Source organism: Uranotaenia lowii, chromosome 2 (assembly GCF_029784155.1).
Source record: "Uranotaenia lowii strain MFRU-FL chromosome 2, ASM2978415v1, whole genome shotgun sequence".
NCBI classification, from domain to species: domain Eukaryota; kingdom Metazoa; phylum Arthropoda; class Insecta; order Diptera; family Culicidae; genus Uranotaenia; species Uranotaenia lowii.
This window is the reverse complement of record NC_073692.1, coordinates 322168435-322190308: the sequence shown is the minus strand read 5'-3', so window position 1 is coordinate 322190308 and position 21874 is coordinate 322168435. Positions and strand designations below refer to the sequence as shown.

The 21874-nt window shown below is 35.4% G+C and overlaps 4 protein-coding genes across 7 annotated transcripts; 1 reads left to right on the top strand and 3 right to left on the bottom strand.

The window, feature by feature from the left end:
- Nucleotides 1–3149: 3149 nt before the first annotated feature.
- On the top strand, nt 3150–3707 carry LOC129748329 (pupal cuticle protein-like). The gene is made up of 2 exons (XM_055742894.1): nt 3150–3230; nt 3293–3707. The coding sequence occupies exons 1-2, from the start codon at nt 3213–3215 to the stop codon at nt 3644–3646; spliced, it is 372 nt and encodes a 123-aa protein (XP_055598869.1). The 5' UTR covers nt 3150–3212; the 3' UTR covers nt 3647–3707.
- Nucleotides 3708–10256: 6549 nt separating this feature from the next.
- LOC129745206 (ninjurin-2-like) lies at nt 10257–11513 on the bottom strand. Of its 3 annotated transcripts, XM_055738135.1 has the most exons (4): nt 11334–11490; nt 11070–11255; nt 10751–10999; nt 10257–10632 (listed from the first exon to the last, which is right to left on the bottom strand). In XM_055738135.1, exons 1-3 carry the CDS (start codon nt 11433–11435, stop codon nt 10775–10777), a joined length of 513 nt encoding a protein of 170 aa, XP_055594110.1. In that variant the 5' UTR covers nt 11436–11490; the 3' UTR covers nt 10257–10632; nt 10751–10774. The 3 variants fall into 3 exon arrangements, with proteins under 3 accessions (XP_055594110.1, XP_055594111.1, XP_055594109.1); XM_055738136.1 differs by lacking the exon at nt 10257–10632 and having other exon boundaries at nt 10684–10999; nt 11358–11513; XM_055738134.1 differs by lacking the exon at nt 10257–10632 and having other exon boundaries at nt 10684–10999.
- Nucleotides 11514–11915: 402 nt separating this feature from the next.
- Nucleotides 11916–14667, bottom strand: LOC129745205 (transcriptional adapter 3). 2 transcript variants are annotated; one of them, XM_055738132.1, is made up of 5 exons: nt 14599–14667; nt 13956–14518; nt 13221–13887; nt 12763–13162; nt 11916–12255 (listed from the first exon to the last, which is right to left on the bottom strand). In XM_055738132.1, the coding sequence occupies exons 2-5, from the start codon at nt 14200–14202 to the stop codon at nt 12097–12099; spliced, it is 1473 nt and encodes a 490-aa protein (XP_055594107.1). In that variant the 5' UTR covers nt 14203–14518; nt 14599–14667; the 3' UTR covers nt 11916–12096. The 2 variants fall into 2 exon arrangements, with proteins under 2 accessions (XP_055594107.1, XP_055594108.1); XM_055738133.1 differs by lacking the exon at nt 14599–14667 and having other exon boundaries at nt 13956–14306; nt 14370–14592.
- Nucleotides 14668–15526: 859 nt separating this feature from the next.
- On the bottom strand, nt 15527–21382 carry LOC129744652 (septin-2). The gene is made up of 4 exons (XM_055737281.1): nt 21249–21382; nt 17725–17985; nt 16862–17662; nt 15527–16789 (listed from the first exon to the last, which is right to left on the bottom strand). Exons 1-4 carry the CDS (start codon nt 21276–21278, stop codon nt 16622–16624), a joined length of 1260 nt encoding a protein of 419 aa, XP_055593256.1. The 5' UTR covers nt 21279–21382; the 3' UTR covers nt 15527–16621.
- Between the last annotated feature and the right edge of the window lie 492 nt (nt 21383–21874).

Below are 21874 nucleotides of genomic sequence, written 5' to 3'. Positions count from 1 at the left end.
GCACTCATGGACGCCGGGTTCTGGCGGTAAAGAAAACTCAAACAATAATAACAAACAGTGAGTCGAGTGATAGAAGTTTTGCCACGGACGCGTTCCAAAACGACGGAGTAGGCGCCGACGCCCTGGCCGATACCAGAATATTGGACACGTAAGTCACACGCAAGCTTTCCTCCTCACTTCCGACATGAAATGAGAGTTCAAATTCAAAATTTATAGCCAGAATCCCGACGATTGATGAACGCTGTAGGAGTGCATCTGCTTTGGACAATAACACGAATGTCCGAGTGAGTAATTAATGTTAATATTTATTATGAGAAAATATGTTTTATGCTCCTGTATTTAATTTTAGTTCCTTGATAAAGAATTAATATAATTCGAAACGTTGGATGAAGCACATATAAAAAGTGTTATAATTGACCTGATAAGACCGAAAAGCCAATACATAACCTCAAAATTATTCCCGGTCGAACAACAAATTCATATAATTGATGTATCTAATGTTTCAAATACTTGAGAGAGGTTTAGTGACATCAGATAATCGAACCAAACATAATCAAATATTAAATAATAAAATTATGAAGAAACAATGTCATTGAAGTTGAACGTTAGAAATATGTAAAGTTGGAGATATTCTCTCGTGCACTCAAACGTCTATTAAATTATGCACGGTACTGGTAGTAAATAATTCGTAAAACACCAACCACTTAGCTTAAAAAAGCCATCAATTCTATGTTCATTTAAAACCATGCATTATAAGCAATGCTGAATACATTCAAGTCATTTATTAATATAAAAAGACTTTTTGCACTTATCTCCCAGCGCATCTAGTTCCTAGCTTCAAAATTACTTTATTGTGTTGTGATTACTTAGAAATAAAAAAAATAGTAAAAATGAACCGGTCTAATTCCAATTCTTGCAAAACGGTTTCCTATTACTGTCGCAAAATTACGACGAATTATGGGGGCCGAGCGATTCGATTTCAATCGAATATTGACAAATTTATATAGTTCAAATTAGTTTGAAATTATTTTTCTAATTTTATTTAAACACTGTTCTGTTGAATTTGATGATTTTGATTGTTATATGCATTGACATTAAGCGTTAAAACATTGCATTGATGATTTTGATTGTTATATGCATTGACATTAAGCGTTAAAACAAAGAAACACGTTGGGGGGATCACTAAGTTCGTCTTTCAATATGGCGGAGTGTGCCAATAATTAATTTCACTTCGAGATTTCAAAATCAAATATTTCAAAAGTGACAAATTTGTGATAGAAAATAAATTCACAGACGTGAGTTTATCATGTGAAGTAGCCATTTAAAGTTGAAAGTGATTTTTCGGCTCTAAAACATGCATTCATGAATTAAGACGAATAAGAGGGATACGACGGAGGAGGGTACACCTACCCTACATGAATTTCCCGAGTTCCGACTGTTTTTAAAATAGAATTTTTTTAAGGATTTTGAAAAACCGTGGAGAAACGTGGGCAACCATTTCCAAATTGATAAAAAAAAACGTGCAAAGTTTATGAGCTGACCCATAGCTGAAATTTTATGATTCATTTAGTTATTTAAAAAAAATTCATATGAAGAAATAAAAATGAGTGTTGTGTATGATCCAATAGTTCCTAATTCCTGACTCGCGAACGTTTTGGCAAAATTCCTTATATAGCATTTTTGTTCGTCTCTAAAGCATTGGAGAAAATGGACAACATATTTTTCAAAACTCTTTATTTTGCATGAGAAAACTTTTTAGATAGGAAAAACGTATTTTAAGTTCTGAATGTGTACAAAAACCCCAAAATCTAGGTGGCCCAAGATACCCCTTAAAATGTGGCCCACGATTCCGCACAAGCTATGATTTGCAAATTGGTTGTGTTTGTGTGACTTATTGTCTGGGCTAAAATATATAAAAAAAAATCACCTTTTAAATCTGGTTTCCATATGCTGTTTTGCATCACGCGTTTGATAATTTCAAAATTTTACCCCTCAGAACATTAGTGTTTATAATTAATTTTTGTAGTATTTTTTACCCCTTAATTTATGCAGCACCCTTTTGCTTTTGCTTTAAGGAAATTTTTTACAGTAAAAATGTTAAATTTGATTCGAACAAATTCTAATATTACTGCAATTGGTGCTTTATGCGTTATGACATCACAAATATATCAAAAACTATAAATTTTAAAACGAATTCATTTGATTTTCATTTAAAACAAAGTTTATTGCAACTTACCCTTTTTTCTTAGTAGGGATAAAATCGAATGTTTTTGTTAACAGAAAAATAACTGGTGAAAGCAATAATTGTTCTGATTGCGCCAATTTGATGTCCCATCAAAAACTTTGATGTTCAATTATTTGTGGACTGTACATTAAGTTTATAGAAGCCATTGAAGTTGAAAAGTGTTGCATGATGTATGTACGTGGGTGTTTTTTCTACATTCTAAGACCGCATAAATTTTTCAATATTTCTCTTAGTTGCTAGAATTTTATTCAATTGATTTCAAAATAATTTAAACTAGGGTCATTACTCTTCCTGCCCCTTTTCGAATCCCTACAAAACTCTAACGAAGCCAGGCATCGAAAAAAATTCCAGTCAGTCGGCTCCTTCAATAATTGAATAAATGTTAATTTATACATCTTAGTCAACCCTCGTAAGGCTAACATCAACGAACGTGTTCCACCCAAATGAGGGTCTCGGTCGATTCCGGATAATATATGCACTTACTAATGCCTTAATGTATTCATGAGACTACTGTATTGCGAATGCAGATACCTAAATATGCAGACCGAAGATAAAGCCGTCAAAAAACTTCACATGGACAGGTAATAAGGTATCTACTTCGCTGTCAAAATAAACATTTTGATCCGAGCACATAATTTTAATTGATTAAGAAATCACTTCTAAATTATGAATGAGTGGATTAAATTGGTATTTGAATAAGAGTTTAAGAGGAATTAAAAAAATGGTAAGATTCATTATGGAGCCTATAACAACAATTCAAAATCAGCCACAAATTCATAAAAATTAGTATCTCTTAGTTAGATACGAATACTTAAAGCAACGGACCATAATGCACGTGTTGATGCAATACCACGAATGTATAAAAGCAAAAGAGTTTTGTTGTACACCTTCCATTCAAACTTGATCGGTGTCAACGTTAGGAGGCGGCATTCGAAGATCTCATCTCAGGTGTTTAGTGTTTTTCAACATGTTATCTCTTCATCAGGTAAAAAACGATCAGACACAAATGATCTTCCATATTATGCTAACGAATTGAAAATTCCTCAGAAAACCAAAACCGGATTAGTAATATTGGTCCTATTAGCGGCACTCAATTTAGTTCATGGCCAACAGCAGGTGGAAGTGCTGGATCGGGATCAGAACATCAATCCGGATGGCAGCTACGCATACCGTTACAGACTTTCGGATGGCACCGAAGCTCAGGAGCAGGGACAGGGTGGCGTAGTAGCTACTGGAGGATATCGATACTACTCACCGGAAGGGGAACTAATTGAAGTGAGCTACACGGCCGATGAAAATGGATTTCAACCCCAGGGAGATCACATTCCACAACCTCCCCCGATTCCGGATGCCATTATTCGAGCGCTGGAGTATATCAGAACCCACGCGAGACCAACGTGATAGAGTGTGCGAAAATATTTGGCGAATCATTAATTGCCTACAGAGATTATCCGACTGTGTTTATTAGTGATATCAAAATTAGTTGTTTAATTATTCTCATGTGTTTAAAAGTTTAAAATATACCAATAATTTTTCCGATGGAAAAAAGTTTAAGTGTGTGACATGGTCAAATCGAGGTTATAGTTTTAAATGGTAAAGTAATCCAAAATATTCAAAACGTCGTTATTCAAGTGAAAGCCCGTGTCAGTGATAAAATTTCAATTTGATATTTTGAAATGTTTTTACGAAAAAAGTTCTCCTTACACATTTGAATATCATGAGCCTGTTAATGACATTATCATGTGTTTTTAATTTATATTTCCTCAGAATTTCAACCTTACGCCATTTTGACAATCGTCCTTGTAGGTATGTTTTAAAACCAGGCTTAAAAATATTAATTCATTCATAAGGATGGCAAAAATTTTTGGAAACGTTCAGCAATCCAAATTTTTGCTGGAAACCAGCAATCGGTTTTCCAGCAATTGGATGTGTTCTTGTCATTTTTGCTGAAAAAACAGCAATCGGTTTTCAAATTGCTGGACTTTCCAGCAAATGATATAGTTTGCTTGAAAATCAGCTTTCAAGTTGTCACATTGAAGTCTGTTTGTTTTCGTACGCTGAAGCAAGGTGAGACTCTATTTTACGAACTTTGGTTAGATTAATATAATTATTTTTATTTTCATCTATATTATAGCAACCAGACATAAGTAAGGGTGAGTTTTTGTCGGACAGATTTCATAAAAGATACTTATCAGAACTCTTTTCTCAGGTGGCGAATGATCAACACTTAGGCACACCATTTCATACCTGGTGTTGGATAATTAAAAACAAAATCCGGAAATAAATACAAACATAATTTAAAAATGGAAGAAAATGATTGGTTTTCATTGCTCATTATATGCATTTTTTTTTGTTTCGATTATAGTCGTTTTACCATCATTATGGCATTTGCGACTTTATCAACGTTACAGTTTGCGGATCGTTATTGAAAAACTTATCCGGTACAACTGTGTTCGATGTTTACTCTTGAGCTCGAACTCGCGGACATCTGCTCAGGAGACAACAGACTTGCCAACTGAGCTATATCACAAGCCATTATATGCATATGAATACTGGATTCAATTTTTATGAAAAATTGAATGCGTTGGATGAAGAAGGGAACGGAATACTGAAGAAGAAATTGAGTGTTTGGATGTATTTATGATAAATGTGGGGGCGAAGAGGCCGGCCTGGTCAATTGCGTTTGTGTGTATCGGGTTTTTTATTCGGATGTAGCTGCGTAACTTGACTTCCGCAATATATTGCAGCCTGCCTGGGTTATCAGGAAGCGAAGAAAGCAGAAATAAACTGTGACAGACTTGTGCGAGCCGCGAGTGTATGGCTGTGGGTAGGGTTGATATTTGATGATTTTTTAAAGTGTGGAAATTATACAAAACGGAAGTTATTTTAAATCGGAAAATAGACAATATGGTTATGAGTTATGATACAGAATAAGGCCGGTTACAGCTAAAGGTAAGCTTAGTGCGTCTTGAGGTGAGTTGGGTATAAAGGTAAGTCTATTCTGTTCTTAAACTATTTCATACATTGATTATATTATATAAGATCGTTCAATCAGTTGCCAGCTGGGTAGGTATCTACACGCATGCGGAATACCTGTCGTAGATTCATAACACTGAGAATGTTATGAATTTTATACGGTTGCGACACTGTTTGCTCGTTCTACAAATAAGACATACACATACACGAAATACATTCATTACATGACAGTTCACACGAAGCCATGGTGTCGGGTATGTGGTAATTTGCATTGAAGATTGGCCGAACTTATGATCTGAAGAATGCAATTTGGCGCATACGTTGGCGAAACTTGCGGTGAATCCGTGCACCCATGGTGGATTATCTACATACATACATACATGAATACTGGATTCAATTTTTATTGAAATATAAATTTGGTACTAAATGTTGCTGGTTTCCACCAAAAAAAATTACTATGTAAAAATTTTAGCATTTTTCGATGCCGTAGAATCACCAGTTTTTTTTTTCAATAATTTTTTTGAAATTCAGTTTCTAGTCAGGGCTAAAAAACATCAAAACGCAAATCAAAGATTCGACTTTATTAATGAAGATTATCACCGTGATTTTTTATGAATGGCTATATCGGTGAATTAATTTAAATTAATTATCAAAAAAGATTCGACTTTTAAATCACGGTTCCATATGCTGGAATATGATTGTTTCGCACCACGCGTTTATTAATTTCAAAATTTCATCCATCCAAGCATTATTTTTTTATTATTTCAGCTAGTAAAATTCTTTGTAGTATTTTTTACCCCTAAATATATGCAGCACCCATATGCCTTTTCTTTAAAAGCATTTTTGTCAGAAGAAATGTAAAATTTAATTCGAACCAAACCAAAAATTACTGCAATTGGTGCTTTATGCGTTATGACATCACAAATAAATCAAAAACTATAAATTTTCAAAGGATTTCATTTGATTTTTCATTAAAAAAAAACAAGGTTTGTTGCAACTTACCCCTTTTTGTTAGTAGGGTAAATATCACATGTTTTTGTTGATTTCAAACTAACTGGCGCCTATTCTTCTCATGCGTTAATATTATTTCCATCATATGAATAACCGAGCTATCGCCAACTGGGGCAGCATGCAACACTTTCCAACTTCAATGGCTTCTTAAAACTTAATGTCCACAGATAATCATATCGCTTGTACATCAAAAGTTTTAAGGTTGATGGGGCATCAAATTGACGTATAGCCAGAAAAATTATTGGTTTCAACATTTTTTTTTAATTTTACAAAAACATGCAATTTTCACCCTACTAAAGAAAAGGGGTAAGTTGCAACAAACTTTGTTTTTTATAGTTTTTAAATATATTTGTGATGGCGTAACGCAAAAGCACCATTTGCATTAATTTTTGGTTTTGTTCGAGTTTTATTATACATTTTTCCTGTCAAAAATGTTTTTAAATAAAAATTATAATGATGATTGTCCGAAAAATTTCATTTGAATACAATAGTTAATAATTTTAAAAGTGAAAGAAATACATTTCAGTTTTATTTTTAAGATTTTATTAGGAAAACATATAACAATTAAGACTCTGCTACCTAAAATGAAGTATTTAAAAACAAATTGATGTTAAAATAACCATCATCGAATGCGCCTTTTGATGTAAACGTGCGGCTCTTTAGTTCACTGCGCTAATATAAATATACTTTTGAATAAAAAATTTATAAAATTGTGCTAAAGCGATAATTGAGTCTTTTGACCTGGCACAAGGATTTTACAATTTCATGCTTTTTACTGTTTTGAAGCATCAGCATTTAGAATAAGATTGAATTTATTTTATTCTCATAGTATACCGTCTCACAATATAAATTTATGAACGCACTAACCGTAACTCCAAAGAAAAACTGTTGTTTTACAAATATACAACAACAAAAACATAAATCAAATTATTTATTTCCATAACGTAAATACAGTGAGCGAAATAAGAATAGCACCACTATGTGTTTCGCTTGTTAAAATATGAATGATTGAAAATTACGAAAATTTTCTTCCACAGTTTGTTCTGAATTGCTTAACGGATAAATCAAGCATAAGTTTACTTTTGTTGGACGTAGCAATTGGCGTTGAGGACCAAAAATGTGAAAAAAGGATGCGAAATAAGAATAGCACCACTTGAGTTTTTCAACAAAAACAAGATTATTTTTAAAAATTGAGTGTGTAAATGTGAATAATAATGCTTCTACGAACTATTTGAATAGATAACTGCATTTTAGGAGTTTTCCAGAATTCCAAAGGTTTTCCAAGGTATTGAAAGGGGCTTTTAAGAGATGCTCCTCTAGCGTTAAGGAATTTGATATTTGAGCTGTAATTCTTTACCAAACTTCTTACTTTCTTCATTAAAATGACGTGAAATGATGAAACAAACATTCGGGATTGATCTTGATTCAGAAAAAATGGGTTGGAAATCAAAAACTTTGATTTTGTTCAGTAAACCACACTTTTCCAGTTTCAAGTCGTAGATGGCAGCACTATCTTGCGGTTACAACCAAATTTAGTATCAATATTGATTTTCCAGGTAAGGCCCATGTTCGTCATTTTGAGGAATTTTCTTATCACAGTTTTATGGAAGTTCACTCTGCAGAAAGCTTTTCCGGATTTGCAAAAGAATCACTAGCACAAAAATGTACAACCGCCAAAATTCCTGCTCATCTCAACTTTCGATTCAATTGCAAATCATACCAATAATACTGCTAGCCGTCTGGTCCATCAAGCTCCATCGTAAAGTATAACTTTATTCTGATAATCGGTAAAAAAAATCACTTTTAGTGAGCTTGATGCAATTCTAATTTTTTTGGATTTAGTGATCTTAGAATTTCTAAAGCGTCCACACGGTACATGGATTTATTTCGTGACCAAAATCATCCAGCACTCTCTAATTAATCCCGGATATACGAAAATGGGAATGAATTTGGTTAAATGGCAAGATAGTGCTGCCATCTATGACTTAAAACTAGAAAAATAGTGTTTGACTATTAAAAAAACATTAGTATTTTTGAATTCCAACCTGCTTTTTGGATTCAAACTCAGCCTCAAATCTATGTTTCATCATTTTGCATCATGAATGTTAATGAAGAAATCAAGCAGTTTGATAGAGTTTTATAGCTCAAATATCAAATTCCTTAACGCTAGAGGGGCATCTCTTAAAACCCCCTTTTAATACCTTTGAAAACCTTTGGAATTCTGGAAAACTCCTAAAAAGACAGTTATCTATTCAAAATATTCGTAGAAGCATTATTATTCACTTTTACACAGTAAATTTTCGAAAATGATCCTGTTTTTTGTTGAAAAACTTAAGTGGTGCTATTCTTATTTCGCACCCTTTTTTCACATTTTTGGTCCTCAACGCAAATTGCTACGTCCAACAAAAAGTAAACTTATGCTTGATTTATCCGTTAAGCAATTCAAAACAAACTGTGGAAGAAAAAATCGTAATTATCAATCATTCATATGCTGAGAACTTAAATGATATAGTTACTTAGTGCAGCTAAGAAAAATACAAAAATAATAATAAATAACTTCTGAATAGTGGTTGGATGTTCAACGGCTTATTTTTTCTTTGAAAAAATGTATGAGTTTGGTCGTGAAACAGTTTCTATTCGTTGAATTTTTTATATCTTCAGGAAGAACGTTGAATTTGGTTGGACCAATAAAAGAAATTCGACGGTGGCCACGAGAAGTTGAAGATGTGCTAAGTGATGAGAAAAGCGGGTGTTATGGATTCTAACTCCTGTTGTAAATCTCAGGCTTTGACGAGTGCAAATTATCAAATACATAAATTATTGTTTGTAAGTCGAAAAGTTGATTTAGAGGTAATATGTTGTGTGACTTGTTAGAATAGATTAGATTAGTTGGATAGAGTAGGGGAAGATTAAAGATAGTCTTTAGGCATCGGTTTTCTACGGATTGTAGACGTGACAAAAGGGACAAAGAAGCCCTTCCCCATATGGCGATCAAATAATATAGATGACAATGTATGAAGGCGAAATAGAATTTTAGCAGAACTCGGCGTGGGACGAATACTTTGACCCTCCATAAGATTCCGCTATAAGATGAGATCTTTTTTTGTAAATTTTCAATGTGATTGCTCCATGACAGAGTTTCATCCAGAGTAATACCCAAATACCTATTTGAAGTTGTTCACTCTTTCGATCGCGATTTCAGTGATTTTGGGATTATTATGAGGCCCCTTTTTTTAGATAAGAGTTGAAGATCATATATTTTGTTTTGGTGAGGTTGAGTGTCAGAAGGTTTGTGGAAAAGTATTTATGAAGAACTTTTAAATCTTCTTCCATAAGCATGGTAACACTATTTGGACAGGTGCCAGAGTAAAAAAGAGCTGTATTATCAGCAAATAGGCGAGGAACACCATGCAGAGGTAATTTGCTGATATCGTTTATGTACAGTAAAAATAAGAGAGGCCCTATGTTGCTGCCCTGCGGGACACCGATATCTGAAACTTCTAAAGAGCTTCTTGCAGTTCCTGAACAAACAAATTGTTCACAGTTGGCCAGATAACTTCGTATCAAGTTGTTCGCAGTGCCCCTGATACCATAACACTCTAGTTTTTGAAAAAGAATTTCATGGTTGAGAGTGGCGAAGGCTTTTCTAAGTCGAGAAAAAGTGCACCTACAATTTTTTAGAGTCAATTTTTTCAATTACGGAGTCCAATAACTCGCAGATAGCTGTTAGGATACTCGACCCAGATTTAAATCCATATTGGAGATTATACAACACATTGTTGCAGTTCAAAAAACAATTAATTCTGTGTATTAATAATTTTTCAAATACCTGTTACCTTAAAGCATCAAACTCTAAGCAACATTTTCAAAAAAAGCTTTATCTGCAGATAGGTACTACGACTGCAGACCATTGCGCTAAATAAAATCTTTCATGTCACGATCATTATTTGAGATTGAAATGTTGACAAGTTTTCAGCACGTCAATTTCTTTGCAAATAAACCTCTTTTCATTTAATTTCAACACCTTGCTTTCGAAAGGATCTCCTTGTACGTAAGAATGATTGCATAAATTAAGGCGAGTGTTGATTTATGATGCATAAATATGCATAAGGAACAGCACGATTCAGGAGAAAGGGATTCCACGTTTCATTTTAGACATCCTGCATTTGTTTTACAACGTCCTTATTATAGCCATCCCTGAAATCTCTTAGTATTGTTGAGTCATCGGTTTATTCTAATAAAAAAAGATCTCATTATGCATTACGTTCTGTTGATGATCCAGACATCTTCACTATCTTATCATCGTTTTCGAGGTTTTTGAATATGACAGTCGAACAGCTATCAATCGAAAAACCTCATTTTAACTGATTCCTCTCCTTACAATAAAAATACATCACAGGCTGAAATTGAAATTTGTTAGAAAACTCTTTTTTTAATATTAAATTGTATTAATATTAATTTGATGACTTAAAACAGCTCTAGATTTGCTACGAAATTCATTTTCGTGAAAAGTATTACCCTTAAATTTGATATTTATTCCAATCACATCGCGTCTGCCGTTGTGGTCATTCCACCAGGAGGAGTAGTCGTCGGTATCAAATCGCCCTGGGTCCGCATATCGAACGCACTGATGATGACATTTATCACGACACTTATCACCGTGAATATGATAAGCACATTGTTCAGTATATCGGACTTCTTATGCTGCTCCACTTTGTTGATATCGAGCACCACAGCCAGAATGATTATCATCACTGCCTGGAAGACCTATTAAGCAAGTGCATTTAAAAGTTTAAAACAACCGTGTCACTGTATTGGAAATATTTAAGATAGATACCTGAAGCGAAATCGAAAGTATAACCAAAGTCATTAGCAAGTGGTAGAACTCGTGCACTTCACCGACCGTTAGCAGATACTTCAGTTGGGAAGCATTGGCCGTCAACAGGGCGAGATCGAGCATTCCCTGGGCAAATGATTTTCTCGTTGCATAGCTGTTCAAATCAAGGTTGCTGATGGATTGGACCTTGAAATTTTCAATGGTTTAATTTGTTAGAGAAAATAAACTAAAGGTCATCGAACATATTTAAAAGCAATTTCCTACAATTTGCCCAATGCTTAGATCAACCTGCGAGTTTTCTCCTTCGGCAGAATTTTTACTTCGAGAAGCCTTTTCCGTTAGGTTAGTTGTGGATGAAGTTTCCATTTTAAATCACGTTGTTGACTCACGCACAAACAATCCAATACTGACGGATTTATCCTATTGATGGCACGATTCATGCTTTCCAAAATAAGCTACCAACAACGCAGTTGCTGATAAGATTCGCGTTATCAAACAAAACAATTCACTGTTGCACTTAGTATAGGTATACGAAAAGCTGTGCTGTGCGTCTATCTTGTCATGTTATAAAGCGGGATGAAAAAGGTAGACATTTTTTTTTTGGTTAAATGATTGTTAAGCTGCCACTATACAATGCTTTTTAAACAAAGCTGAGGTGTACAGATACGATGGATCAGGAACAGTGAAGGTTGTAAGTTCATTTGCGTCCAAATAATCTCGCTTATTACGATTAAGAGTAACTGATTAACAACAGTATCGGCTGTTAACCACTATCAATTTAAAGATATTTTAGTTAAAAAAAAAAATTTATACCTGTAGTGTAATGAACTAAGTGGAATAAAAATATTTGATCGGAGTTCCCTGGTATGGGAATCTATTTATTAGCAAATATATTACATTGGATATTTTAGATAGAGTTTAGTGAACAATATTTTTTCATTTGATTTTACCCTTCTAATGTAAAGATTTTGAAAGAAGAAATTCATCAATTGCTTTTTTCATTTGTTTTCAAGGAAAGTGTTTGGTTTCACTTTCCAGCAAAGGGTCCATGGACGGGCATTCGCTCCAACTGATCCGACAAACGTTTCTGCTCTTCCACCAACCGATATGCCTCATCCCGTTCCTGTTTGGTGAGAGGACGCCGCTTCAGCCGGGCAGCCAAAATCTTTTTGAAACTCTCGATTATCTGTAAAAGAGGAGATTAAAATCAATCGAAAGAAGTCACTAATAAAAAAAACAGTTTTCTAAAGGTTTTAATACATGAAAATTTTTAAAGTTAAGTCTGTTCAGTAGTTTAATTCTAGGAAGAGAAATACGGCTTAACATATCTGATCAAATGACAAGAGCTAACTGTATTGTAAAGTTTTATAAACCTATGCTATGCTAATTGCGACTTAACATATAGACCTTATAAATCGGAGCTGAGTAATATTTCTGCTTATTGTGGTCTTCTTGAACTAATGAGGGATTCCGATTGGGTTTTAAAAAATTTGATCATAAAATTCCTCTTCTCATAAGTATTGCCGTATTGCTAAATAAAAGAAAGTTTTGTGAATTTCTATAATCAGACAACAGTACAATAAAATTATAATATTTTACTTTGCTATTCTCTACAAATATGGAGTTTATTGTTCTTCTAGTTGAGTGCTTATTAAAAAATTAATGGATAAAATAGAAAGAATCCGACAATTACCTCCTGATCAACACGATCCAGCTTTCTCTTTACCTCGATACGCTTCATCTCATCCTGTGCCATGGATTGCAGCTTTCTAATCTCGTTCGAGTTGTACTCGGCAATGACGGCTATCTCGGTACGAACTCTATTAATTTCGGACAAAATTTCATCATCATGTTGTCCCCGAGGCATATCGTCGTCGTCCAAAATACCCTGTTCAATCAACTCCTTCCGGAGACGCCGTTCAATGTTGATTCCATTCTTTAGCAAAGAGATGGCGCTCCGCGAATGGCTATGCCCCAAATCGGAGCTGCTGTTGCTATTCTCATTGCTAGTGCTAATTCCATCCGGCAACAGATTCTCTTCCATCAGAGCCGAAACTAAACGTTGCGTCAAAGGACCGGTTATTCCTTCACCCCTGAAAATTTCGTATATAATAACAAGATACTTCCAAGATTGTTTAAAAAATTACTCACATAACTTTCTCTTTCTTGCCGATGTCTCCATTAGTGAGACCTTTAACCTTTTTGGAGTTATCCTGTTCTTCCTTAATATCGTCGGCCGCCCATTGGGTACTGTAATGTGGACCTAGTTCTGGGATTGGTGGAATAAGCGGGCCCGAATATTCCTCCAACAAATCGTCCAACATTTTGAGATCCTCGTGAGAGATTGGCATACAGTAAGGTTCCACCGACATCCAAAATTTGTTCGGTGTATCATTCTTGGGCAGCATCAACTTTGGATGATCTGTACTGTTCAGGATGTGTTGCAAGTGATGGTTGTGAGGCAAAAAGGGAACTGCATCCATGCTATCGTCGGTGTGCTGCGAAGGAGCTGGAGATGGCGGAATCATGGACGAATTCTTCAACTTTGAGAACTTCATATGGTGGCCGAAAAGTTTACCGGCACTTTCTCGTAGTTTCAGTTTCTCATCCAGGCGCTTTTTCTTCCCCGGTGAGCAAGGAGCTTTATCCAGGAATTTTCCTTTGCGTTCCCGACGTTCATCGCTTTTGTCAATGGTATCAAATTCACTTCTCAGCACCCTGTAGCGAAGTGCAACCGTGGACAGCAATAATTCCAGTTCCAGTTGAACCATATCCAAATCCTCGGCCAGTACCAAATCTTCTGTGGTACTGGTTAAAGCTGAAATTTTAGAAATTATCCATCTACCCAATTTGATCAATTACTAAAATAAGGTAGATTCTACTCACTCGCAGTGTATTTTGGAAGCACTTTTCCGTTGTCGCACGTCTTGATATATGGAACCAGTGGAATCTCTCCCGGCGATCCCGGGGACGGAATCCCAACCGGGGCAGTTCCTGTGGCTCTGGGAGTCGGCAATCGGGAACCAGGAGATGCCCCAGCAGCAGCTGCTCCACCTATGCCCGAGGGCAAGCTCATCCGGCCCTTGGACGAAGAGGCCATCGAAAGCCGTTTCGCCAGGCCTTTGTCTGCCATTCGATTTCCTTGATAAAGACCAACTAGAAGAAACTCCCGCTTATCAGAATGTTGCAAAAAAAGGCTTGATGCCACGAAAGCCAAACAATAACAGCTGATAATTCCTGCGGGGGAAAAGGGTGGCGTATGAACTCGCCGGAACTCGTCTCGCTCCCAATCTCACTTACACACTGACAATTTTCCGTTCGAGGAAAAACGAGTTCACAGCTGTCAGTGAGATGCGTCAGATTTGCAGAAATTCAATTTTAAAATCAATGAAAAAGGCATTAGGTGCCTGAATTTGTTTTAATTTCCGATTTATCCATAAAACTGGGGTCTGGAAATCGAGGAACACATATTACATGTTAACGTTAGACCACTCTATTTCCCACTTTTTCACAAATTTTAATTACTCACAAACAACACACCCAACGCCTTTAACTCGAGAGTCGAACTCCTGGCAATGCTGCCAGTTTATTTTAAAACTTTAATAGTAATAAAAACTACAGTCATCAACATACTGTTTACAACAGATATTTTTATGTAAAAAAGACTAAGGGCAAATAATCACAATATTCATATTTTTTCAAGTTTTATAAGTGACACTTTACCATCCTTATGGCATTCGTTTCGAACAATATAAATAAGAAATTTGAATTCGAAATCCTAAGCTGAAATCTGAATATCAAATCTAGATCTAAAATCTAAATTTGAAATTCTGAATCTGAATCGGAAATCTAGTCTGAAACTGAAGAATACTTCCTAAATGTCAATCGGAATTTATAAATGTTTATCTCAAATCTAAATCTGAATCTGAAAGTGTAAACCTGAACCAGAACTCGGCGTCTGAGAACCTAAAATCAGAAATTTAAATCTTAATTACGAAACGATAATCTGAAATCTACTATCTGAATCTGATATCAGACACATTATTTAAATACAGAATTTAGATTCAAATTTCAAATTCAAGTTTAAAATGTCAGATTCATGTTTCCAATACAGATTAAGATTCAGTTTCAGATTACAGATTTGGATTTCATATTCTTATTATGATTCAAAATCAAATTTCATATTCAAGATTCAGATATCAAGTTCAGATTTCAGATCTAAAATCTGAAGTTTCAAAGAATCAAATTTTTAATTCTAATACCTAAAAATTTAATCTGAAATCGAAATCTGAAATTTGTCAAACATCCTCTTCTAACGATAAAGAAGACGATCAAATTATCAGTCGATTAAAAGTCTCCGTGACAAATTTGAAATCGAAATGTATCATCATCACATGTTTTATATTGACTGCCATGATTTTCTCAATTTTCTACTAAACGAAAAAAAACTCGACCTATTTTTGTAGAATATATAGAGCCATATATTAGGAGAAATATTTTTGGAGTTTAAACCGAGAAACCAATCTCATTGTTGGTAGATTTGGTTTGATGACCGAATTCGAACTTCGAAAAAGTAGGACAACACTAGTCGAGTAAAGTTTTATTCTTCCGTTCTTAAACCTAAATGCCTGAATACTTGACAATACAACAAAGACGTTGAAAAAAATGACGATTATGCGATACATTGCGGGACAGAAAGCTGTAAATATCGGTTATAATGGTTTTTTTATCTAAGTAGATTCTATACTGTTGATCTAGTGCTAAAATTTGTATTCTTTTTTCACTTTGTTCCAAAATACTATGTGCTGCTTTTCTACGGGTTTTTGTTGGTGGTTGTAGGGTGTTGTAGGCAATTGTTTTTGGATTATGTCATGATGGAAGCTGCTATAAGAGATTCTTCGCAACAGCCGGTTCTATTTTAAGGATGGAAGCAAAGTTTAATTTGTTTTATCATCTCATATTGTTTTTACAGAGAATGGTATCATCATCTTGAAGACTTCCCTTTCGGAAGCTATTCGATGAGATGTCGCTATATTTTTTCGATAAACTCTACGTGGTATGCTTTCCAATTTTAAAATACGTATTTTTCTGGAAAATTACAATATTATGCTAACTTTTGCATTCGTTCGGGGGATTTGTAAGCTGTCTCACGTTGCACCATGCTGGTTTTTTTTTTTCAAAGCTTTGTACTCGATCTGATAAATGCCTGTTTATCAGATTAGCGAAGCATGTACTTATGTTGGGAGAATCTGTGCACAGTTTAGCCTAAACTTTGAAAACTTGAAAATCAGCTAAAAAGGTTCAGGCTTCAGAAGCCAATGTAAACTAGCTTGCGCTATCATCGAATCAACCGTCTAAAATGTGAACCTGGTTCCTAATGTTTGACTTAGCATTCGAGATGTGCGACGATGAACAGACTTTATTGCGAAACATCTCGACCGATGTCCAAAGGAAAGCAGATTTGTAGAAGAGATACTTTGATGGTTTGATTTGTTTTTGTTTTTTTTTTCTATTGGTTTTCAGGGCGTCATCTTCCCACCAATCTACAAGTTTCATTTCTTTTTGCTTTTTCCCAGCGTGAGAGTGTGGTGAGAAGCGACCATTTGCGACTTCCGTCGGTTGAATTCGACAAACTCTTCCTCCAGCTTCTTGCGAGATTCTTCCAATCTGCGCTTCTCTTCGGCGTGGTCTTTCTTGAGCTTATCAAATTTGGCATGCAACTGTAAATAAATTGAAAAAATCGATTGATAACAGGAAAATTATGAGACATTTTTTAAAGATGTAGATCTCACCTCCTTTTCGCTTTCCTTCAGTTCCGCTTCCTTCTCCTTGACACGGACTACAAACATTTGACGAACTTCGTCCTCTTTGGCTTGCAGTTCAGCCAAGTGGTTGCTACGTTTGGCTTCAAATGTTTGCTGGAACGACACCGGTTTGTTGTCACTGTCCACATCGGTGAAACCCATCTGTTCCAGGCGTTTTTGCCGGTACAGTTCGTAGTGTTTGGTATGGGTTTTCTCGCGCATATCCTCCATATTGGTGCGGATAAGCATCTCCCTCAGCTTGACGAAATCGCAATGAGCTTCGTTCTCTACCTGAACGGTTCCCCAAGGGTACTGTCTGGCACGAACCGTTTTGTTTCCAACACGCACCATATCAGTACTGCCTACAACGGCAAACGGTATATGCGAGTTCATAGTTGCGTTAATTTCAGCAACGGATTCATCGTCGGTCGGGAACGCGTAAATCTGCACCCCATTGTTGCGCAATTCATCGTTGATTTTAGCTTTGAACTTGGACAGTTCAGTTTTTGAAATGGTATCTGCTTTTGCAATAATTGGTATAATGTTTACTTTGGAGTCCAACTTTTTCATACACACCAAATCCAACGATTTCAAGCCGTGGCCAGTGGGACAGATGAAATACAAACAAATATGGGTTCGACTGTCGTGGTAAGTCGAGAGCGAACGCTTGATCTTCAGTTCCTCCTGGAGGAACGTTTCAAACTGCTGATCGATGTAGTCGACCACTGCCTTGAACGAATCATCCTTATTAATTTGATCGCCGTAACCAACCGTGTCGCAGATGGTGAGCTAAAGAAGAAAATAGAATCGTCATTGTTATCTCTCAAATTCAAGTCAAACCTGAAACTTACCTTCAAGCGCACCATGCTCTCCTGCAGCTCGTAGGTGTGGGCCTTCAGCTTGACATTAGGTAAGGTGTGCGGACTCGGTTGCGATTCGAAGTTGGTATTGAACAACGAATCCATCAGGGTAGACTTGCCCAAACCCGTCTCACCAATGCACAGGATATTGAACACGAACCCATTCTGGACGCTCTTGCTGACCAGCTGATCCGGCATGCTATCGAAGCCTACATGACCGGACAGCTTAAGGGTACGCGGGAGATCATTTGCCTGTAAATGAAAAGATAATAGAAGGTATATGTCAGTTATTTAACAATGGTCAATTTCAATCATGTCCCACATATTGCGCAACATTCCAATCGGATGAAACCATTTCGCGCCAGTTGCCGTTGCTCTGGATTTTAAATCGATCTTCTTTTCGGTAATCGTCAAGTGTTCATATAAACACATACACCCCAATGAAAGACGATCAATTGTGCGGGGTCTGTCTGTTTTGTTGTGTTACGCTTCGATTGCGACCAGACCGTGGTAAAAACATTCACTGAATGAATTATTAATGAGACAGAAAAACAAACGTAGGTACAGGGAACTATCGATCGTTCTTCGGCGGGTATAGTGAACTCCTCAAATTGTGATAGGTACCTAAATAGAATTGAAATCGAAAGTAACATTCACGACTGACCAGATGGTTATGCTGCGAAAGTTTAACTTCGGAGAGATTATTTAGGATAGTTAGGAAAGCTAGAGCAGAGAAATTCTTCTTTCTTGTCCAGCATAAATATTAGTATGCATGGCAAGTCACGCATTGTTCCACCAAAACAGCAAAACCAAAAGAAGCGAAAGTGTAGAGGAAATTTCCATCCAAATATCAGTACATATAGGTACGCACTGTGGCGAAAATTAATGGCCAAGATTTCACTTTCAATTCATCAAAAACTCATAAATGCTTGCAATTAATAACCTACCATAAAAATGTTTCTCTTATAATGCTTGTTAGTACCTACCTAATTTGAGTTCGTTCGCTAAAATCACAAGGAGAAAAAAAACCTAAGAAAAAAATTTTCGAACTACTTTATGCGATAAATAACACTAAACTACATAAACGAACTTGTGAGATAGATGATGGTTAATCGATTCAATTTGAAATGTTGAAGTAGCCACATTTCTAATGAATGATCTACAGCCATAAACGGTATGCAAAAATATTTTTTGTATTTCTTTAAACACATTAATGAAGTTTAATTAAAAAGTGAACGTAAAAAAAATAAATTTAAACATGAGCTGAAATAAATGCTTCTCAGCAACATTTTTTTAACCTTATAAGCAGAAAAATAAAATGTTTTTTTAACGTTAAACAACTGGGAAAGGTAAGTTCACATCACGTTAATTTACAATTTGGTGGGTTATGATATTTTTGACCTACAATTTGAGAGAAAAATAACATCGTATAAAACTTTCTTCACAATCAGCTCATTTATGTACAAAGCTGCACAAGAGCAAGAAGAATATTGTAGGATCATTGTTTCGTGTTTTGCTTTCACGACTTTCTAGTTTATTGCAGCGATAAGTCGGATCTATTCTGAACTTGTAACAACTTAAAGACTTCTTGATAAAGTGATTGTTATTCACTAGAAGAAATTATTCATTAAATTGACAAAAAACCATAGCTCATAAAAGTATAGTTTCAATCAAACAAATTAGGTAATCATAAATTCAGGAAGGAACAAAAACATCAACGATGTTTGAACATACGAAAGCTTCTAACTAAAAGCTTTTTTCAGTTGAAACAACTTCAGGAAGTTGTACATAGGTAATACGCCCTTTATTTATATGACTTATGTTGAGCATACATTTTCATTCACATACCTCGTTCGTTTGTTTGAGTTTTGTCAAGACAATGATACGATTAACCCATTCTAACGGAAGAGCTGCCCAACATGTATGTAAATATTATTCCACAGAGCAGCTCGAGATTCGAAACTGCTATTCTATGCTTAGAAGCATGAACATTGCTTATTGTTGTGTTATGTCTTGCAGCAGCGATGAATGACTTCATTACGTATGCCCTATTCCCTAACAGCATAAACCAAACGTCTGTGCTCGTTTGTTTATCAATGGCAGACAAATGGTATGATCTGGTGAATTCTTGAGTGGCTTGATTCTGATGTCGGGTTTTTTTTCGTCTTCATATGCAAGGAAATCTGGTGATGTTAACTTTTTCAGAGCAAATATTTTGTTTAGTAAACCAACCTTACAAATATTCAACCGAATAAATGCTAATCGAGAATATCCCTTTGTTCTACTTTTCATTCCGAGAAACTTGAAATTATTTACAGCACTTCATCATTTGCAACCGAATGGCCTTGCGGAACAGAGAGTAAGCGGCAGCGGAGAGAAAAAAAAACCATCGTATAAAACATACAAAGCACGTACGTATCGAATATCTCACGTCCGGGCTTCGATTGGGTCAAAGTTATTCAAACTTCAAATGCTTTCTCGTTCGTTTCTACGGTTGATCGCAACATGAACAGTTAGCTTACTGTTTGGATCAGATTGCAGCGGGATCAATGAAGATCATCGCGAAATTCCATTGAATGCTCAAGTGCTCATTTAGCATGGTGTTGTTTGGACAATGTTATGCAAATGTAAAATTTTTGGGTTCTGAATAATTTACAATATGTTGGTTTTACCTTTTACCAGAGGTACCTAATCGACCTAACATAAAAACATTGTTCAGCATTAACATTTATTTTAATAATTTAAGTTTAATCAAATCGTTTAAATTCCAACAGAATTTGGTTAAAATGCTAAGATAAATAAAGTCATATATCTAAAGTTTAAATGATCCAAGAACAGCTTATTTGTTCGGATTTTTTTAAATTTATATTTTTAAATTATGAGAATTTTGGAAGAAATTATTAAGAATAAGGTCCAACACATACTGTTTTTTAATATTTTTTTTTTAATAAAGTTTACCCAATACAAATGCAAATTTTGTAAATATATAAGAAAATCAGACACATCTTTGGCTAGGACCAGACCCTAATAATTTGACGTAAATCTTTGATTCGAATCTATATATTTTGTTTTATTCTTGTACATCAGCTAACCATATTAATGCAAGTACTGATTCAGAATCTCCCGAATCCTTGCATCCATCCCATCGTCAGACGGTCAGTTTATGATTTCTTAATTATGCATGCATCCAACATTGCACATACATTTCCCTGCAGTTAGACCAACAGCGAATATTTGGCTTCGGTGAAGAAGGTTCCAGTTATTGCAACGACGCCCTCCAACAACCAACCGGAGCAAAGCGTTCTTCAATGATTACAATGCAATTCCATTCATACGCGAGCCAAAAGAAAATTTCAATGTTGCACTTGTTCTACCACTTTACACCTTGATAAACGGGCTCTGCAACCTTTTGCAACGTCAAACCACATTCAATAACCATCGGCCACGACGGACACCATAAAATCCAACAGCAAAAAGCTAACTTTCCCAGCCAAATTGCAACATTTTCCAGTCACCTTTTGTATGTCGACGTCTGCGGCGGCCATCGTGAATCACTTTTACTACACCCAGGAGAGAGGAAAAAACACCAATTCGACGATCAACACGATTTCATTCAACGCTCCACACGCGAGCAAAAGCAAAAGAAGACTGAATCGGCACTAGCAGGGGGCGGCTAGTTTTAAAATTTCGGTTTCGAACAGCCGCCGGGATTCATTTCGAAGAAATGAACGCTGTCAAATGACAACTGGGACGATGAGGCCGTCAAATGACAGTTAGTAAGTGATGCCGAATCTTCTTCGAATCTATCCAAATTTGTCAAATTACGATTCAAAGTGATGATTGAAATTATTAAAACATATTTTTAATATTTAGGTAGATACTTTTTTGAAAGTTAAGCATATAAAAAGAATCATTGCAAATTTTCGATACAAATAGATAGGCGTAATCAACACTTTAAACCTTAATAATTAAGGTTTAAAGTGTTGATAACGCCTATTTAGAATACTTCTAAATAAATAAATAAATTTTATTTATTTATTTAGAAGTATTCTTAAAAACATCAAAAAAGAATCAAACATAATCAAATTTCAATAAAAATTTTATATTCTCGAGTCGAGATATATATTTTCTTGTTTATTTT